This window comes from Erpetoichthys calabaricus, chromosome 5, assembly GCF_900747795.2.
Source record: "Erpetoichthys calabaricus chromosome 5, fErpCal1.3, whole genome shotgun sequence".
Classification (NCBI taxonomy): Eukaryota; Metazoa; Chordata; class Cladistia; order Polypteriformes; family Polypteridae; genus Erpetoichthys; species Erpetoichthys calabaricus.
In genome coordinates this window covers 106,959,120-106,977,155 of record NC_041398.2, presented here as the reverse complement: position 1 = coordinate 106,977,155, position 18,036 = coordinate 106,959,120, and the positions used below count along the sequence as shown (strand labels likewise).

The window sequence follows — 18,036 nt, the reverse complement described above, 5'->3', positions numbered from 1 at the left end:
TGAGTGACAGATCATTTCCGCAATGCAGTCTGGGGTATTTGAAAGGAAGAGACTTTAAAACATTTTTATAAATTGTAGAGATGCTATCTGAGTCTTCAAGACTGTTCAAAAGGTGATCAAAATTGGGTAGGTTCTGTTTAGCAAAGTTTCTAGTTTGAAAGTAGTGGAGGAATTATGCTGATGAGAAGTTGTATTTGAAGTGTAATTGTACATAGGATGCAAAGACATTATCAATATAGAAGTCTGTACATGTTTTAACCCTGGACATTTTCCAGACTTTGAATATTGTATATATTTGACAGAGTGGAAAAAGGTGACTGTTATGTAGAGGTGGAACAGATGAAAACTTTTCTATGCTTCCTACATTGGTTCCATATAATGAGCGAAAGAAGGGTAGTTGGATTTTTAGTGTAATGATGGTAGTGTGTGGGTTAGGATAATAAAGATCATAAAGAAGTACTGCAAGATTTTTTTTCCATTGCAGATCAGGCTTGTGGATATATATTAATCTGTGTCAATGTTCAAGTCTTTATAGCTTGTATATTTGCCACCCAGTAATAAAATTGAAAGTTGGGCAGTGCCATGCCCCCTTCTGCTTTAGGTCATTGTAGAATCGCCCTTTGGATGCATGCATATTTCTAATTCCAAATAAATATAGTTATAATTGAGTCTAATTTCTTCCATTTTGTTGAAAAAGAGCTTTATATTTACTTGTAATATTTACCCCTATATACAGTATTTAAACTGGTCTGCTAAGATAAATGGAAAGGTGTCCAGTCTGATATTACATGCTAGAGAATTCACTGGAAAAAGCACATTTCTTATTCAAATTGATTTTAAGTCCAGATATCTTTTGGAAATCTGCTAATGCTTTTAGGATTGATGGCACAGAATTTTTGGGTCAGATATATGCCGTACCATATCATCTGCATATAGTGATATTTTCTTTTCAAGTGCTACTCAAATATCCCCTTTATCTCTGATAGTTTCAAAAGTATATAGCCAACGGTTGAATAGTGATTGCAAAAAGCAAAGGTGATAAGGGGCATGCTTGTTCAGTACGACGTTCTAGTTTGAAGTTATCTGAAATAATGTTGTTAATACGAACTGAGGCTTCTGGACTAGTATAAAGTAGTTTGATCCATGTATATATGTTTGGGCCAAACCCAAATTTGTGCTACATGGTAAATGGGTAGTCCCATTCAACCATATCAAATGCTTTTTCTGCATCTAAAGATAATAGTAATCTCTGGGGTGTTAGATATAATGGGTGTACAGTATATATTATATTAAACAAACATCAAAGATTAGAAGTTACATGTCTGCCTTTAATAAATCTGGTTTGGTCTTGTGATATCTAGAACTTAGGAGAGTATCTTAATATTGTTATTCAGATGAGGGATTGGACTATATCAGTGTTTCCCAACCTCGGTCCTGGGGGCACAACGTGGCTGCAGGTTTTTTTTCCAACTAGCTTCTGTTTTTAATTGGACTCCTGGGCTAATTAAGTGATGTGTTATTTCCCAAGTTCTGTGTTTTGGGAACAATATACAGTATAAACTAGAAAACTAAGTTTGGTAAAAAAAAAATCTATATATATTAAAATGTACCAAACAATTATATGGGAATAATGTATTTTTTTATTTTTAACATTATTTTCATCTTGATTTTCATTCTACTTTCCTAAGTGTTCTAATTGTTTAATTAATCCATTATTTACTAATTAGTGGGTCTGATGCTAAAGTAGTTGTAGCCTTTGATTATTCAGTGTTGTTTGCCAGCGTGTCCGCTCTGCTCATTTTTAATTGTCATTAATAAGATACAATGAAAGGGAAAACTGCACAGAGAAAGGGCAAAATATTGTGAGTTATGGTGTATAACATCTACAAATTATCTATAATAATAAAAGGCAAAGCCCTCACTAACTCACTCACTCACTCACTGACTGACTGACTCACTCATCACTAATTCTCCAACTTCCCGTGTAGGTGGAAGGCTGAAATTTGGCAGGCTCATTCCTTACAGCTTACTTACAAAAGTTAGGCAGGTTTCATTTCGAAATTCAAAGCGTAATGGTCATAACTGGAACATATTTTTTGTCCATACACTGTAATGGAGGAGGCAGAGTCACGTATCGCGTCATCACGCCTCCTACGTAATCACGTGAACTAAAAACAAGGAAGAGATTTACAGCACGAGTCACACGCGGGAACGAAGGTAAATGACGTTAATTTTTGACTGTCTTTTAATACTGTGTAAGCATACATATTAACACATGTGCAATTAAACGTGTGCATTTACGGGGTGATTTCTCAGGCTTAAAAGCTCACCTTTTATCAAACGCGGGAACAAAGGTAACTGACGTTGTTCACTGTCTTTTAATACTGTGTAACCATACATATTCACACATGTGCAATTAAACGTGTGCATTTACGGGGTGATTTCTCAGGCTTAAAAGCTCGCCTTTTACTAAAAAGGTAAATGCAAAACTATTTTCAATCAGTTTATTGAAACGCTCCCGTTAAGGATTGCAATAACATATTCGCGAGATAAAAGAACGAAGTAGGGGGAAATGGAGGAACAGCCGCAAACAGCGAAGAGCAAAAAATTAATGAAACAATTGAAAACGGAGCGAGTTAAGCATACAAGCATGTTCATAAGGGAAACAAAGCACGGTGTAAAACGTAAGTTTTAATTAAGTTTATAGAAACGCTCCCGCTGCGGATTGCAATAACATATTCGCGAGATAAAAGTTTAATGAGAAGACACGAGGTATAAACGAACCAGACGCCGTGGCGCAACGTTAGGGGCAACAGTTTCAACCATTCTATGATCTGCTTCTCGCAACTGAAAGACGGCACAAATGGCGGATGTTAGCCGACTTGCTGACCGCAACGTTAGGGGCTTCAACTATGGCGCTGACGCCATATCTCAGTGCCAACACTTTGCAGACTGTACTTAAAAGACACGCCCTCCTCACTGCACAGTTAAAAACACCAATCAAACTAACGATGACATCAAGTATTACCCAATCAAAAGTAGGAAAGGAGGCATCTTCATAAAATGCGTGTGGGATGATTTGCATGAGACGCTGCTTTAAAAAAAAAATGATAAAAAAAATACGGGATAAATCCCGTCCAGTATTGATTCAAAACGGGACAAGCAATTTCATTCTCAAACGCGGCACGATTCCGTATTTTAAAGGACGGGTGGCAACCCTACAGTGCCAGGTAACCACCCATACAATCAGATTGTGATTCAGACTAGGAATGCAATGAATGTAATTACCCCGATCTACATACAAGGCGAAAGTCTTGCAACATTCAAAGATGATGGTTTGGGATAAGTACACCATACAACATAAAAGAGCTTATGAAGCCTTGAACCGAAAAAAGCAAGATCTCAGAGATCGTAAAAAAAAAAATAGGAGGTAATGTCGTTTTACTCGCTGTACATTTTAGTCAAACATTACCAGTTATTCCACGAGGGAGACCAGCAGATGAACTCAGCGCGTGTTTAAAATCCATGCTTCTCCCACGCTCGGTTATATGTCGCGTGTTCTCCGGTAGGTGCACCAAAAAATGTATACATTTAAGCATGTAATGGGCAAACAAAAAATGAGGTATACCCGAAGGCACTGCAGTAGTACTTAATGTAACTTTACTTCTTAAATGTTAATGTTTTACTGTTTAATAATTTATACGCTTCTTATATGTTGTTCAAATTCTTTTATCAAAATACCAGTGACAGCGCAATGCACGATAACATGGAGTGAATACACCATACGCATCCGCCCACGGCTGCCCTGCTGTGCGCAGATACCAATTTGATTCTACAATAAAATAAAATAAACATAAAAAGAGTAAAACAATCATCACCCATAAAGCGTGTGTGTGTGTATATATGTGTATATATATATGTTGATATGTGGATGTGTATATGTATATATCACCCATAAAGCGGATAGTAGACGTGACGTACTATTTGTGTACCACATTTCAAGTGTATAGGTGAAACGGTTTGCGAGCTACAGGTCATTTAAAATCCTGGACAGACACACAAATTGCCATGGTAGCAAATTACAGAAGAAGATTTTACTGTTTAATAATTTATATTTATATGAAATGTGCTTCTTATATATTACTTCATATTCTCATATGATAATGATGTTAATGTTTATATTGATTTCTGTGTTATTAAAACTGCATGTATGTGTGTATATGTGTATATATATATATATATATATATATATATATATATACTAGCAAAATACCCGCGCTTCGCAGCGGAGAAGTAGTGTGTTAAAGAGGTTATGAAAAAAAAAGGAAACATTTTAAAAATAACGTAACATGATTGTCAATGAAAGCCCGTTTCAGTCAGTAAGTCTTATGTGTGTGTTTATGTATGTGTGTATATATATGTAGATGTGTATATGTAGATATGTATATATATGTATATGTATATAAATGTTTATGTGTGTGTGTATATTATATATATAATATATATATATATATATATATATATATATATATATATATATATATATATATATATATATAAAAAGACAGCAACAGTTATAACAATGACAACACTATTACATTGACAATCATGTTACGTTATTTTTAAAATGTTTCCTTTTTTTTTTCATAACCTCTTTAACACACTATTTCTCCGCTGCGAAGCGCGGGTATTTTGCTAGTTCTCTATATTTTTGTTATTATATTTTGCTCAATCCCAACAAGATGAATTCAGATGTAGAAGGCATTATAATAAAAAGGCATATCCTCTTCCCTTACACCTCACTTTTATAACAGTTGTTCACAGCATAGTGCTAAATTGGTATTACAGCCTGGGAAAGGAAGACTTGCCGATACCGCAGGCTATTGATTACTTTATGGACGGACATCTGGGACAACAAATTGGTTTACAGCCTGAGAAAGGAGGACATGAGGCAATATCAAAGAACTTTATTATCTGGGAAAAGATAGATTAAAGAGTTTGAGCAAAATTCATCCATCATATTGACAGCCAGCCTATCAGGTGCATGGAACATTCATGTGTTGTGAAACCACGGCATGAAACTTTATAATAAATATGCCTCATTTGAAAGTAACGTCAGAAGAAGAGAAACAGCGACCACGGAAGAGCGACGTCTGAAAATAAAACAAAGACATGTGACCAGTTTTCATCCAATCGTCAGTTAACAGCATTTTCATGAATACCGATTGCTAAATCAAACGCTGCCCTGGGACTTTAATCCTTGACATCACTGATTCCTTTAAGTAAGCTTTTTTTAAGACTATTTTATCCAGACTTTACCATCGATCTTATTTTCTATTGCTTATTATTGTTCTTTAATAAATAGTAACTTGTTTTCATCTTTCTATGCTTTGTCATAATGTCTATAGAGTGATTGAAATAATAAGGTAGATTTCTTTGAGCACCTGGTGTAGCCGGAGATTTGCCATTACCTCTGTGCTGCAAGGTTTTAAGGCTGTGAGTGAGAGCTCCACTCAGTAGTAGGGGACAGTACATGAAGAAGGTATTCTTGGCTGATAAATAGCCTATAGTCAAGGATGCTGAGTCTTTGTATGTTTTAATATTTTTTAATATTTTCTTGGTGACAAAAAGTAATATTTAGGTCTGAGATCTATTTAAAACATCATATGTTGTTCGTGCCGATAATAAATAAGTCTCTTGATGTGCTGAGAGAGTGACAAGTTGTGTTATTCTTATAGCACTTGTGTGGTTTAAAGTGCTAAAAGTTAGCCAACTTTGTGTGTCATTCATAGGGCACTGTTGTGGTTAGGGTCTGATTGTGTGTGTTTCTATGTATGTAAATGTTATTATTTAGGGTGCAGGAGTAGACCAATCCAATAATGACCTTGACACGTGCAAGGGGTAAATAGACGATAACACATTATGAAATCAACAAAAGAGAGTTAAGCATTTAAATCTATAGCAAAAGCAGAAATATTTCTAAATGTCTTATAAATGTAAAAATCATGCTGCTGTGCTTTTCTGAATGTAGAATAAAAGTAAAATAATCCCAGCTAATTAAATGGGCTCAGTGTTATCAGGTGTTGTCACTGATTAGGAATCTGGTTGGAACAAAAACCTGCAGCCACAGTGTGCCCCCAGGATCGAGGTTGGGAAACCCTGGACTATATGATGCACATTACAGTAGGTCCTTGTTCTTCTTAGGAATGATGGTAATTAATGTTTGGCGAAATGTTTGAGGTACAATTTTTTTGTGTTTAGCTTCTATAAACGTTGCTAATAATAGTGGAGCTAACTTATTTGAGAATTTGAGTCAGTAGTTATTATTAAGAAAGGTTCAAATTATTAAAGATAAAAAAACTCTTACAAACAGCACTCTCCTCAGAATAATGGGCTACAGAATAGATTAACCAATCAGTTATACGGAGAGATAGTTAAGTGGCTAAGAAACAGTGATCCAAGGTAGAACTACAAAGTATATGTTGGCACAAGGTGGGTGATCTTTTCAGCAGAGAGTTCTTTATCTGTGAACAAAATGAAGACATGAAGTCAATTATTTTGGATCAAAATTAGGTAAGGAAGGGAGAGGCTATGGACAAAGTTCCATATAAGTTGGTATAATGGTTCTTAGCAGAACTGAAAAACAATCAACAGCAGAACATAACCAACACGACAGTGAGGCCAAAAGGCAGAGCAGTCTGGTTTGTGAAGTCCTCTTACAAAGGGGTTTCTCCAAGTTTTCATTTGTTCTTCAACAGTTACCTGAACTTTGTAACACAGTCAGTCATTGCCCTGGTTCTTTAGGTTTCTAAGTCAGACAGTCTGTGTGATTGTAAGCCAGTAGTACTTGTATTGATATGCTTTGAACATTGGTGAAGGGCATCTTAATGACAGACACAAAGGCCTATTGTTTGCTAACATCAAAAATTATTTGACTTTCTACTAGTTCAGATTGGTTTTTGTATGTTATTTGCTTATGATTCTTTGGAAAAGTGTTGTGATTAGTGACTAAATATAACTACCTGGGGACCACTATTGATAATTGGAATATTAACACAAAAATGTCTATTATAAATGCAGTCAGATGTTATTTCTCCTCTGATTGTTCAAAGTGGAAAGGATAATTATGCTGTCATTTTACTGCAGTATGATCCAGTCTTCTATTAACTTGAGTTCCATTGCCTGCTTAAGCAGGCTGACTAAGCAAAATCTGATTAAACTTAATCAGGTTGCCAGACAGGCCGCCAAAATTATTACAATTGATATGGATGACCTGGCAAGCATTTGGAAGAGGGCAATGTTAAAAACAGAAGTCATTTAAGCTAAAGGCAGTCATCCATTACAAGCATCACTTACCTATAGTACATCAGAGAAGTAATTTACTCTACGGGTGCTTAAGGAATTCCTTTCATTTGACCACAATATGACTTTTTAACCAAAACCCATCACTGATAACACATCATTAGGAATTTTAAGAGTATTGTGAAAAACAGGGGAGAAGGCAGAAAAAGAGATGGGGATCCACCCTGTATATTATTCATGGTTGCAAGGGAAAAAATAGCTCCAGAGAACTGTCTGGGTCAGTGTCCAAATAGGGACAGGATAGGAAGGGAAGGTGCCTGGCTTTTGTAGTTGTGGGGGAGGAAGAGGTGGGTCGGTGATGGTTTAAGCTGGAAATGAGGTCATAAGGAGGTTTGGCAGGAAGGGAATGCAGGAACTGGTAAAGTTATGGGGGCTTCTGTTCTGGTGATCTGCAGAAAAGAGTAGAAAGGTTAGTGCACTTCGTCAATCCCTGCCCTTGTTCTTTGCCCTTGGTTAAGCCCTTAGCCCGCCTCCCAAGCGCATGTATGTGACAGTATACATATGTAAACTTGTCCCAACAGATATGACAAGTTTAATATTTGTTTATGTAAACATCATTAAAATGAAATGTTCACACTTAATGTAGCTACCATTTGTATTTACTACAGGGTTTGGTGGTTTTCACATTAAAGTGAGCTACATAGATGCCTACAGCAGCATGCTGATAAGGTCTACCTTACTTTGAGCTGTGACATTTAGAGAAGTGTAATGTCCTGAGCCTGGAAGTGTTTTAGTTTAAACTGATAAATGACTACTTCCTTAGCATGGATGGAAGAAGCAATATTAAGGTATACTATATTTTGTTAACCTAGAGGACTAGGTCTCCTCTTATTAGGTTAGGTAGACTTTATTATCCCAGAGGGAAATTTGTTTGCAGCAGGAAAAAGCAGAAAACATTGTAACAGAGATCTAATAGATAAACAAACCCACATCATTTGTCAATTAATGTTACTACATAAACACACATTCAAGATTAGAACAAAGAAGAATAATTCAGTGATAGAAGTCTGCTTCGAACCAGTAATTTTTCTGCTAACTTCTGTAATGCTGTTAAAATGGTTTATATTCTTATTGCTGAGGTTGCCAAACCAACAGATAAAAACAAATGTAACAATGGATTAAATACAGGGCTTATAAAAAAGTGTCATTATGGTTTAGGCCTCTTTAAAACAATTGAGTTTCTTGAGAAAGAAAAATCGTGAATGCCCTTTTTTACAAATTTGCTGTGTGTTAAGATCACAGTTTAGTTTGTTATCAATGATTGCTCCCAGATATTTGTATTGCTCTCCACTGTCTCCCCTTTAATTAAAGTTGAGACAGTGGATGGTGGGGAGCACCTAAAATCTACCACCATATCTTTTGTCTTAGATATATTTAGTCGGAAAGTGTGGTGATCATACCATTATACAAACTCATTGATAATAGGTCCATAGCTGTCTTCCTTATCTTGTAAAAGGCTCATAATGACCAAGTCGTCTGCAGATTTCAGGATATGTCTATCCTTGTGTAAACTCCTGCAGTCATGTGTATATAAGAAAAGAAAAAGTGGAGATAGGCAACAGCCTTGAGGAGTACCAACAGATGTACTTAGGCTATCAGAGAAACAACCACTGACACTCATTCTTTGAGTTCTGTTTGTGAGAAAAATCCAGAATCCACCCAACCTAGTAGAGGTCCAAAATTAATTGATCGATTTCTCAATTAAAATGTGCAGCTAGATCATCTAAAAAGCTGACGAAATTTCTATAAACAGCAATCTTACGTGGTTTATTAATCCTTCCAATTGCTCATACGGTAAATTCAAAGTGTTACTGTGGCATCCTGCACACCCCACGTTGCTCTACATGCAAAGTGGTAAGGGTTCCGAAGTACCACACTTTTGTTAAGTAGTTGTCTCTTAATTAAATTCTCAAAGAAAGTATTCTACAGTCACTTAATGCTTTGAGTGTGCAGTTTTGACAATGGAATAATAATTGTCTGTTTCCATAGTCTAGACACTTTCTGTAAATCCAAGGACATTTCAAATATGGAGTGTAATATTGGAGAGAGCTCCTCTGCACAGTAGTGAAGCAGACTGCGACTTATTCTGCTTCATCCTGAGCTTTTTTTTGATATTTGCTTGTTTAACAGTAGAATTACCAAACTTACAAAAAAACTCGTAAATCTGGCCCACCTTAAATCCGCTTGCACCTCTCCATCAGTGTCTTTTGTCTTGTAAATGTGTCGAGAAGCCCAATCAGCAACCAGCCTACTATCCCATCCTCACACTGCCGCAGAAAGTGCAGAAACCTCTCCCAGATCAAGTCTGGTTTATCAGGGATTAAAGTAGTACCTAGAGCTGTAAAAACTAAAAAAATGTATTGTTCCTTGGAACACATGCATTTCACGTGTGCTCCGTGTCTACAAAGATCTTTGTAAGTGTAGGATGACAGGAAATGCAAGAAATGTTGAACACATACCAAAAAGACAAACTTTTTCCATGTTTTAGTACTAACGACAAAATGTAGACATTAAGTGTATAATGTGTGAAGACTGAAGTCCAAATATCAAATAAGCACTTTCACAAAAGGTATAGATATAACAGAACAAGTGTGCTTTTATTCAAGACTATAACCGAAGAAAAAGAAATCTGGTTAGTGTGGTTCGTTGTAGCGACTTCTTAGTCTTCATAGTACAGCGGTAAAAATTACTAACTCCTATTCAAAGGATCGCCGGTTCGAGCCTCCCCGCATCTCAAAATAAACGTTTTGAGTATTGAGCTGCTCTTATTGTTAGTATTATACAATAAAAACATACACAGCTGGTGTAAATGTATGGTACTTGTAAAGGTTAGCATTTTTTTTTATTATTCACTTTTATTCTCTAAGTCACGTTCACGCTCGCCCCAATCTGACACTGTTAGTTTTCAAATAAAGACGTGCTAAAGTAGAGGTGAACTCGGATGAGAACAAGGGTTCTACATCGGAGAAAGAGAACAGAAGCACCCCCCACAAGAAATGTCCACTCACATATAAGAACATTGCAGCTGCACCAGGCGTAAAGGCGAAAGATGGCACCGTTTCAATGCAAGATGAGGTCCAGCATCATCCTGCCAGTCAGTCTGCCCCACACCTGTCCTTCAAAGAAACAGCACGGCTTACGGAGCTCACCAACGTATTGTGCAAACTCCTGTTTGTGATTATGTTTTGTGATGGTCTTATATGTATATGTTACTTATATAAAAGCTAGATCGAATGTTAATTACCTTGATTTATTTACTTATCTTCCTACAGCGTAAAGTCGCATGTAAACTGCAGATCTTCCTATGTTTGATCAACACGGGCATGCTCACAAAGTACATGTGTACTGAAGTGACTTTAGCTGCAGGTGGAAGCTCCTGTCGCACCCTACACAACTGTTTGATTTTATTCAGGAAAAGATCCCAGTTGCCCCACAAGAGAAAGACTTTCTGAGACTAAAGTCATAAAGCTTATGAAACCGTTTTTGGACAAAGTCAGAACCATAAAGACAGTTGCGTGGAGCTTCCACCTGCAGCTAAATCTATCTTGAAGGTTATGGACATTTTATTTAGGTACTTCATTAAAAATTAATTACTAAGCTACAAACAGAATGGATTGATGGTGTTCATTCATAAGTGAATTACAAAAGAGAAAGGACTGGACGTAGTATGAGGATGATCTCCTGGAATATGAGGTGACATAAGCAGGTTCTCACAGGGAATAATGTTAGTATCTATTCTTTCCTTAAAAATCCTCAATCCTACTGTATGCATTGCATGACATCATTAATATGACAATATACACTAAATGTCAGCACAGGGAACTTCCTGATTGTCCAAGATTAGGTTTACTAACAAAGAAATCCATACTGTCATATCTTATTCTTAGTTTTCAATTTATTGGTTTCAAAAAACTTTTCTTCCCTCAATATATACATATATATGTATCTCCGGGTTTTTGACTTTAGTAATACTGCTATGTTCTTTGACCCAAATTCTGGTTACACATCCTGAGCTTTTTTATTTAATTATTGTTTTTCTAGATGGAATCCCTACTCTAAATCATTTCAGTCCATTCCATCTTCTGATTCCTTTCTCTCTCAAAACTGCTGCCACCCTGCTCAAAGAGTATAGTTGTGCTATGATGATGTGATAATGACAACAGTATTTAGAATGGTTTTTCACAACAGAAATATTCTAAGATTGTGCATACTTTATAAAAGACTTTAGTGTGCTTGGTTTTGATGAAAGATAATTAGATCTGGTTTTGACCTTATTTATTGGTAAACATTAATCTCCTGGTCCCTCTTTTCTTTTGACATTGTAGCCTGCTATTCTTCTTTAGGGGGGATATAGTCCTCCTCTCTCATTTTTTTATTTTGCATGTTATTCACCTTAAAGTTTGCATAAGAAAAGATTCAATTAAATATTTAAAAAACAGAAATATATTTGCTGCCTGACATATGTTGGCATGTGAAGCATAAATCTCAAAAGGCTATGCTTTTTGTATTTAATGTACTGTACTCCTGGGGCCACATCTGGAATACTGTGAGATTTTGATCTCCATTTTGCAAGCAGGATAAACAGTATTAAAAAAAACAAACAGCAATAGTACCAGTCATTCAAAGACTGAGGTGTGTAAATTACGAAGAAAGATTAAAGAATACCAATCAAGATTTCTCATAACCTTTCTCATTTCTGGAATGATGCCAAAGTCTTCTCATTCAAGCCATTTTTCTATGATATGCAATAAATCAATTATATTCTTGATGGGAGTTTTAGCTGAAATAGCCAAGTACTTACGATTATTTTCTTTCTTGATGTTTTCAGAATCTGTCACATGTTAATCCTTTACCATTATTTTGGTAAGCCTTTTTTTCTCATCTGTTATTTCTTCTTTTTTATGTCACTTAACTGAAAGGACTGATGAGGATATGAGCTAGAAGGCAACAGGAAATTAGGACAGGGTTGTGGGAGGTTTGAGGGTTGAGAGTAACAACAACAACAACAACATTTATTTATATAGCACATGTTCATACAAAAAGTAGCTCAAAGTGCTTTACATAATGAAGAAAAGAAAAATAAAAGACAAAATACAAAATTAAAATAAGACAACATTAGTTAACATAGCTGTGGTGGGTTGGCACCCTGCCCAGGATTGTTTCCTGCCTTGTGCCCTGTGTTGGCTGGGATTGGCTCCAGCAGACCCCCGTAACCCTGTGTTCGGATTCAGCGGGTTGGAAAATGGATGGATGGATGGATATACAGAGTATCAGGATTAAATTACAGTGAAGTTATGAGAAGGCCATGTTAAAATAATGTGTTTTCAGCAGTTTTTTAAAGTGCTCCACTGTATTAGCCTGGCGAATTCCTACTGGCAGGCTATTCCAGATTTTAGGTGCATAACAGCAGAGGCCGCCTCACCACTTCTTTTTAAGTTTTGCTCTTGGAATTCTAAGGAGACACTCAGTTGAGGATTTGAGGTTGCGATTTGGAATATAAAACGTCAGACATTCCGATATATAAGATGGAGCGAGATTATTTAAGGCTTTATAAACCATAAGCAGAATAGTCAATCCTGAATGACACAGGTAACCAGTGTAGTGACATCAAAACTGGAGAGATGTGTTCGGATTTTCTTTTCCTGGTAAGGATTCTAGCAGCTGCATTCTGCACTAGTTGCAAACGATTTATGTCTTTTTTGGGTAGTCCTGAGAAGAGTGCGTTACAGTAATCTAGCCAACTGAAAACAAACACGTGAACTAATTTCTCAGCATCTTTCGATGATATAAGAGGTCTAACTTTTGCTATGTTTCTTAAGTGAAAAAATGCTGTGCTAGTGATCTGATTAATATGCGATTTAAAACTCAGATTACAGTCAACGGTTACCCCTAAGCTTTTTACCTCCATTTTGACTTTTAATCCTAATGCATCAAGTTTATTTCTAATAGCCTCATTGTATCCATTATTGCCAATCACTAAGATTTCGGTTTTCTCTTTATTTAATTTGAGAAAGTTACTATTCATCCATTCTGAGATACAGCTTAGACATTGTGTTAGTGAATCTAGAGAATGGGGGTTATCAGGTGCTATTGATAAATACAGCTGTGTGTCATCAGCATAGCTGTGGTAGTTCACGTTATGTCCCGAGATAATCTGACCTAATGGAAGCATGTAGATTGAGAAGAGCAGCGGACCCAGGATAGAGCCTTGTGGAACACCATATAGGATATCATGTGTCTTTGAATTATAATTACCACAACTAACAAAGAATTTTCTCCCTGCCAGGTAGGATTCAAACCAATTTAAGACGCTGCCATAGAGGCCCATCCACTGACTAAGGCGATTCTTAAGAATATTATGATCAATGGTGTCAAATGCGGCACTCAGATCTAATAGGATGAGAACAGATAAATGGCCTCGCAAGTCATTTACTACTTTAACGAGTGCAGTTTCTGTACTGTGATTTGTTCTAAAACCTGACTGAAATTTATCAAGAATAGCATGTTTATTGAGGTGCTCATTTAACTGCGTAATGACTGCCTTCTCTAGAATTTTACTTAAGAAAGGCAGGTTAGAGATGGGTCTATAATTTTCAAGAGCAGAGGAGTCGAGATTATTGTTCTTAAGTAGGGGTTTAACTACAGCAGTCTTAAGACAGTCTGGGAAGACCCCCGTATCTAATGACGAATTTACTATGTCAAGAACATTATCAATTAGCACACCCGTTACTTCTTTGAAAAAATTTGTTGGTATTGGGTCAAGGGCACAGGTGGAGGGTTTCATTTGAGAAATTATTTTATGTAAATCAGGTAAATCTATCCTAGTGAAAGAATTTAATTTCTTTATTACTGAATACTGGGGTTTAGGAGGATCCTTAGTGTTGGGGAGATATACTATGTTATTTCTAATATCATTAATTTTTTGATTGAAAAATACAGCGATAGCCTCACAGGTTTTACTGGATGTACTTAGGAGGCATTTCTTTGAGTTACCTGGGTTTAGCAGACGATCAATCGTCGAAAATAAGACTCTGGGATTACTAGCATTGTTATTTATAATCTTAGAGAAATAGCAGCGCCTCTCAAGACGGACTGTGTTGTTGTATTCTGTTATTTTAACTTTTAATATTTCATAGTCAATAGTTAGTTTAGTTTTCCTCCATTTACGCTCAGCTCTACGGCATGTTCTCTTTAAATCAGACACTCTTTGGGTCTTCCATGGTATAACAATGCTAGAAGATTTTTTAACTGTCTTTTCAGGTGCAACTGAGTCAACAGCAGCCCTCACTTTAGTATTAAATCTTTCCACCTTATTATTTACATTATCCCCGCTATTATAGTTGGCACTGTAAACGGACTGATTGCTTAGAATGTTTGTAAGTTTTAAAGCTGCTGATGAGTCAAAGAACGCGTTTTTTAACGATATGCTTCTCATGAGTGTTTTCTATCATTATTTCTATATTAAAAAGTAGAAGAAAATGGTCTGATAGACCCGTATCAATGACCTGTTTTATATCAACTTTTAGTCCTTTAGTAATTACTAAGTCTAACGTATGACCTGCTTTATGTGTAGGCTGATTAACGAGCTGTCTCAAATCAAAAGAGTCCAGGAGGTTCATAAATTCTTTTACTTTTTGGTCACACTGATTATCTATATGAAAATTAAAGTCACCAACTATTAAGAGTGTGTCATAGTTCGTAATTAAGATTGACATCAAGTCAGAGAATTCCTCAAAGAAAGACGCGTTGAATTTAGGAGGTCTATATACGGATAATACTAGAACGTGAGAATCTCCATGAATAACAACGGCGAGATACTCAAAGGACTTGAATTTACCAAAACTGACATTTTTACATTTTACCCTGCTTGAGTAAATGTTTGCTAGTCCGCCACCTCTCTTTCCTTGGCAATCTGCACGAGTAAAACTGTAATCCGGAGGCGCAGATTCGATTAAAACAGCTGCGCCATCTGAGCTAAGCCACGTTTCACTTAGTGCAATAAAATCTATTTTTTTTATCACTAATAAGATCGTTGATAAAAAACGTCTTGTTAGTTAAAGCTCTAATATTTAATAGTGCCATATTTAATGTTTCGAAGGAGCAGAGATTAATACTATGTGCGTTATTGATATATGGAACAGGAACTAAGTTATTTTTATTAGCGCCGCTCTGTGTGTATTTTTTGTTTAATCTATAATCTGTTTTTATAGTTTTAATACATTGTTCATCTAAAGTAGTAACTTTAACTAAATTATTGGTGTTTATGCCATATTGCCTAGATTTTCTATGTGCATTAAGATTGGTTATTACAGTATTTATGTTGTGCACTTTTATGGAAGATTTTAAGACATGGACATTAAAGGAGAATGCTTTGATTTTGTATTTGGATAAGAAAAAAGCCATTATTCCATCTATACCTGTAATAGCGTATCCAGACTGCTGGTTGGGCTTTGTTTCTGTCAGTTATTTATTTTGGCAGCTCATAGTGATACTTTGTTTGATCAGGTCACTGTGATTTATTTGAGAATAAACTGAGAGATTTGTGTCCTTGACAGCATTCTAAGTATGGAGACACATCAGGATTATGCTTTCACTGATCTACACCCACCAGTTATAAAGCAGTGCAGGTCCTTGTTAGTAGTGGTTGGAAATTATTTTTAGGAAACTGAAAGCTCTAAATTGTGGTCACATAGTACAGTATGTTTGCCAGAATTGAGGAATATGGAAAATGTCCAGTGTTCAATTTAGTAAATTTCAATATTGAATAATTTTAAAACCAATGTCAGATGAAAGCAGTAGATCATAACCTATTAATGAGTTACAGATATACAGTAAGTGCTTTAATTTATTAGGCAAAATGATGAAGAATAGAACATGTAGGACTTTGGAAATGCTGAATTTCATGCAGCACGTAAAGAGTAATTTTACTTTCTTACTAGTGAACAACGTGGCCTAGTGGCTCAGACAATACATTTTGTTTGATGCACTACTGTATATTGGTCTTATATATCTGATTATTAAATCATGTTTATGTTACCTATGTTGTAGATATATTTATATATAGAAAGAGAGAACATTGTAATAAGGTCAAAATTTTCACTTCAAATTTTCAATAGAGTTACATATGTATGGTATTCCTGAACACCAGTTATGTCTGTCTGATTTTTAATGTCATAATGCAAGTATATGGATATGATAATTTAATTATACATTACTGAATCTAAATAACATGTAGTGTTGTTATTAGCATTGTAGAAGTCTATAAACCTACTATTTTTGGACAAAGGTAGACTTTACTGTGCAGAGATAAGGTAGGTCATGTGGTGGACAATTCAGGTTTTTACTATAAATCTTTTGCTCTAAATATCAGTTTAAATATCCACTTAAAATAAGTACAAATAAATTTTGAAATAAAAAATAAAATGATAAGGTGGAAAACCATGCAACACAGCATTTTTTGATGAGAATTGTAATCTCTTATAGTTCTTTCAAAATTTCATAAATTAGTCCAACATAAGAAGGTACAAATGCATGTGAAATTATTTTTATATCTGTGATACCATTAAAAGTAAAGTACTCATAAAAATATTGTAACAAAAATGTCACTTGTTCTTTAATTGATTATGTTTAACTATGCAAAGGTTAATATTTTATCCTTTACTTGTTTATAAAGGTTTTGTTTTTATAAAAAAAAATAATTCCAGAGTTGTATTATATGTAATACTTTACTACAGAATATCTTCCTAAGGTACATTTATTTTAAAATTACTTCTATTTGTTTTTTGTTTGAAGATGGCTACACCACTGATGATATTGAATTTTATTGGAAAGGAGGCGACAGTGCAGTGACTGGAGTCCTTCGATATCGAACTACCACAGTTCTCAATTGTGGATTATAAAATGCTGTCCAAAAAGGTAGTGTTTGCAACAGGTAAGCATTTATAGTAAATAGGTTGTAAAATCTTAATATTACTTTGATATTGTTTTTCTAAAAGAATTAAGATACTGTATAATCTGCCAGCTATTCAATTTTTAATGGTTTCCTTGTAAATGAACAATAGGGCAGTAAATAAACAAGTACTTGGTTTATATCATAGCCAAGAATGGTATAACAACTCCAGGGGCAGACTTAACCATTAGGAAAGGGTAAGCAAATGCCTAGGGCCCCAAAGTAGCTCAGGATACCATGATAAAATGCATTTAAGGCCTTTTTTTAATTTCAGATATATTAAACTTGTGGTTATAGCTGTTATTTTCAGTGGACTTCTGTCAATGTGGGGCTCTCCCATTCAGTCCAAATTGCAATGGGCTATTCCATGTTACTGCCACTCTGCTGCACAGTTGGAAGTGTAGCTGAAAGAGTAAATCACAATATATATGCCTAAGAAAAGAGGCTTGTAGTGTAGCAGGGCCAAATACGTACCAGTATGTTCTACAAAAAACAAATTATTAACAGAAAATGAAACAAATTTACCCAAGTGGAACAAAAGAATGAAAACAAGGAAGAAACAAACAAAAAAATAACAAAAGCTGCAAAGCTCCCAGAGGTATTTTTTTTTCTTGAAATAACCTGTAGCTTTATATTAGATTTTTAAAATGTTGCAACAAATGCAATAGCCAAAGAGAAAAGAAAGGAACTGGATAATACGCTGCCACTGTCAGAGTGTGAAACAC

The 18,036-nt window shown here is 35.5% G+C and overlaps 1 protein-coding gene across 1 annotated transcript in view; it reads left to right on the top strand.

Annotated features, from left to right (window-relative positions):
• Positions 1 to 18,036, top strand: part of gabrb1 (gamma-aminobutyric acid type A receptor subunit beta1) — a 572,898-nt gene that overhangs the window by 463,930 nt on the left and 90,932 nt on the right. The window contains 2 exon segments of the mRNA XM_028801915.2: positions 17,155 to 17,225; positions 17,227 to 17,293. Of these exon segments, the coding sequence (XP_028657748.2) occupies positions 17,155 to 17,225; positions 17,227 to 17,293 (138 nt within the window).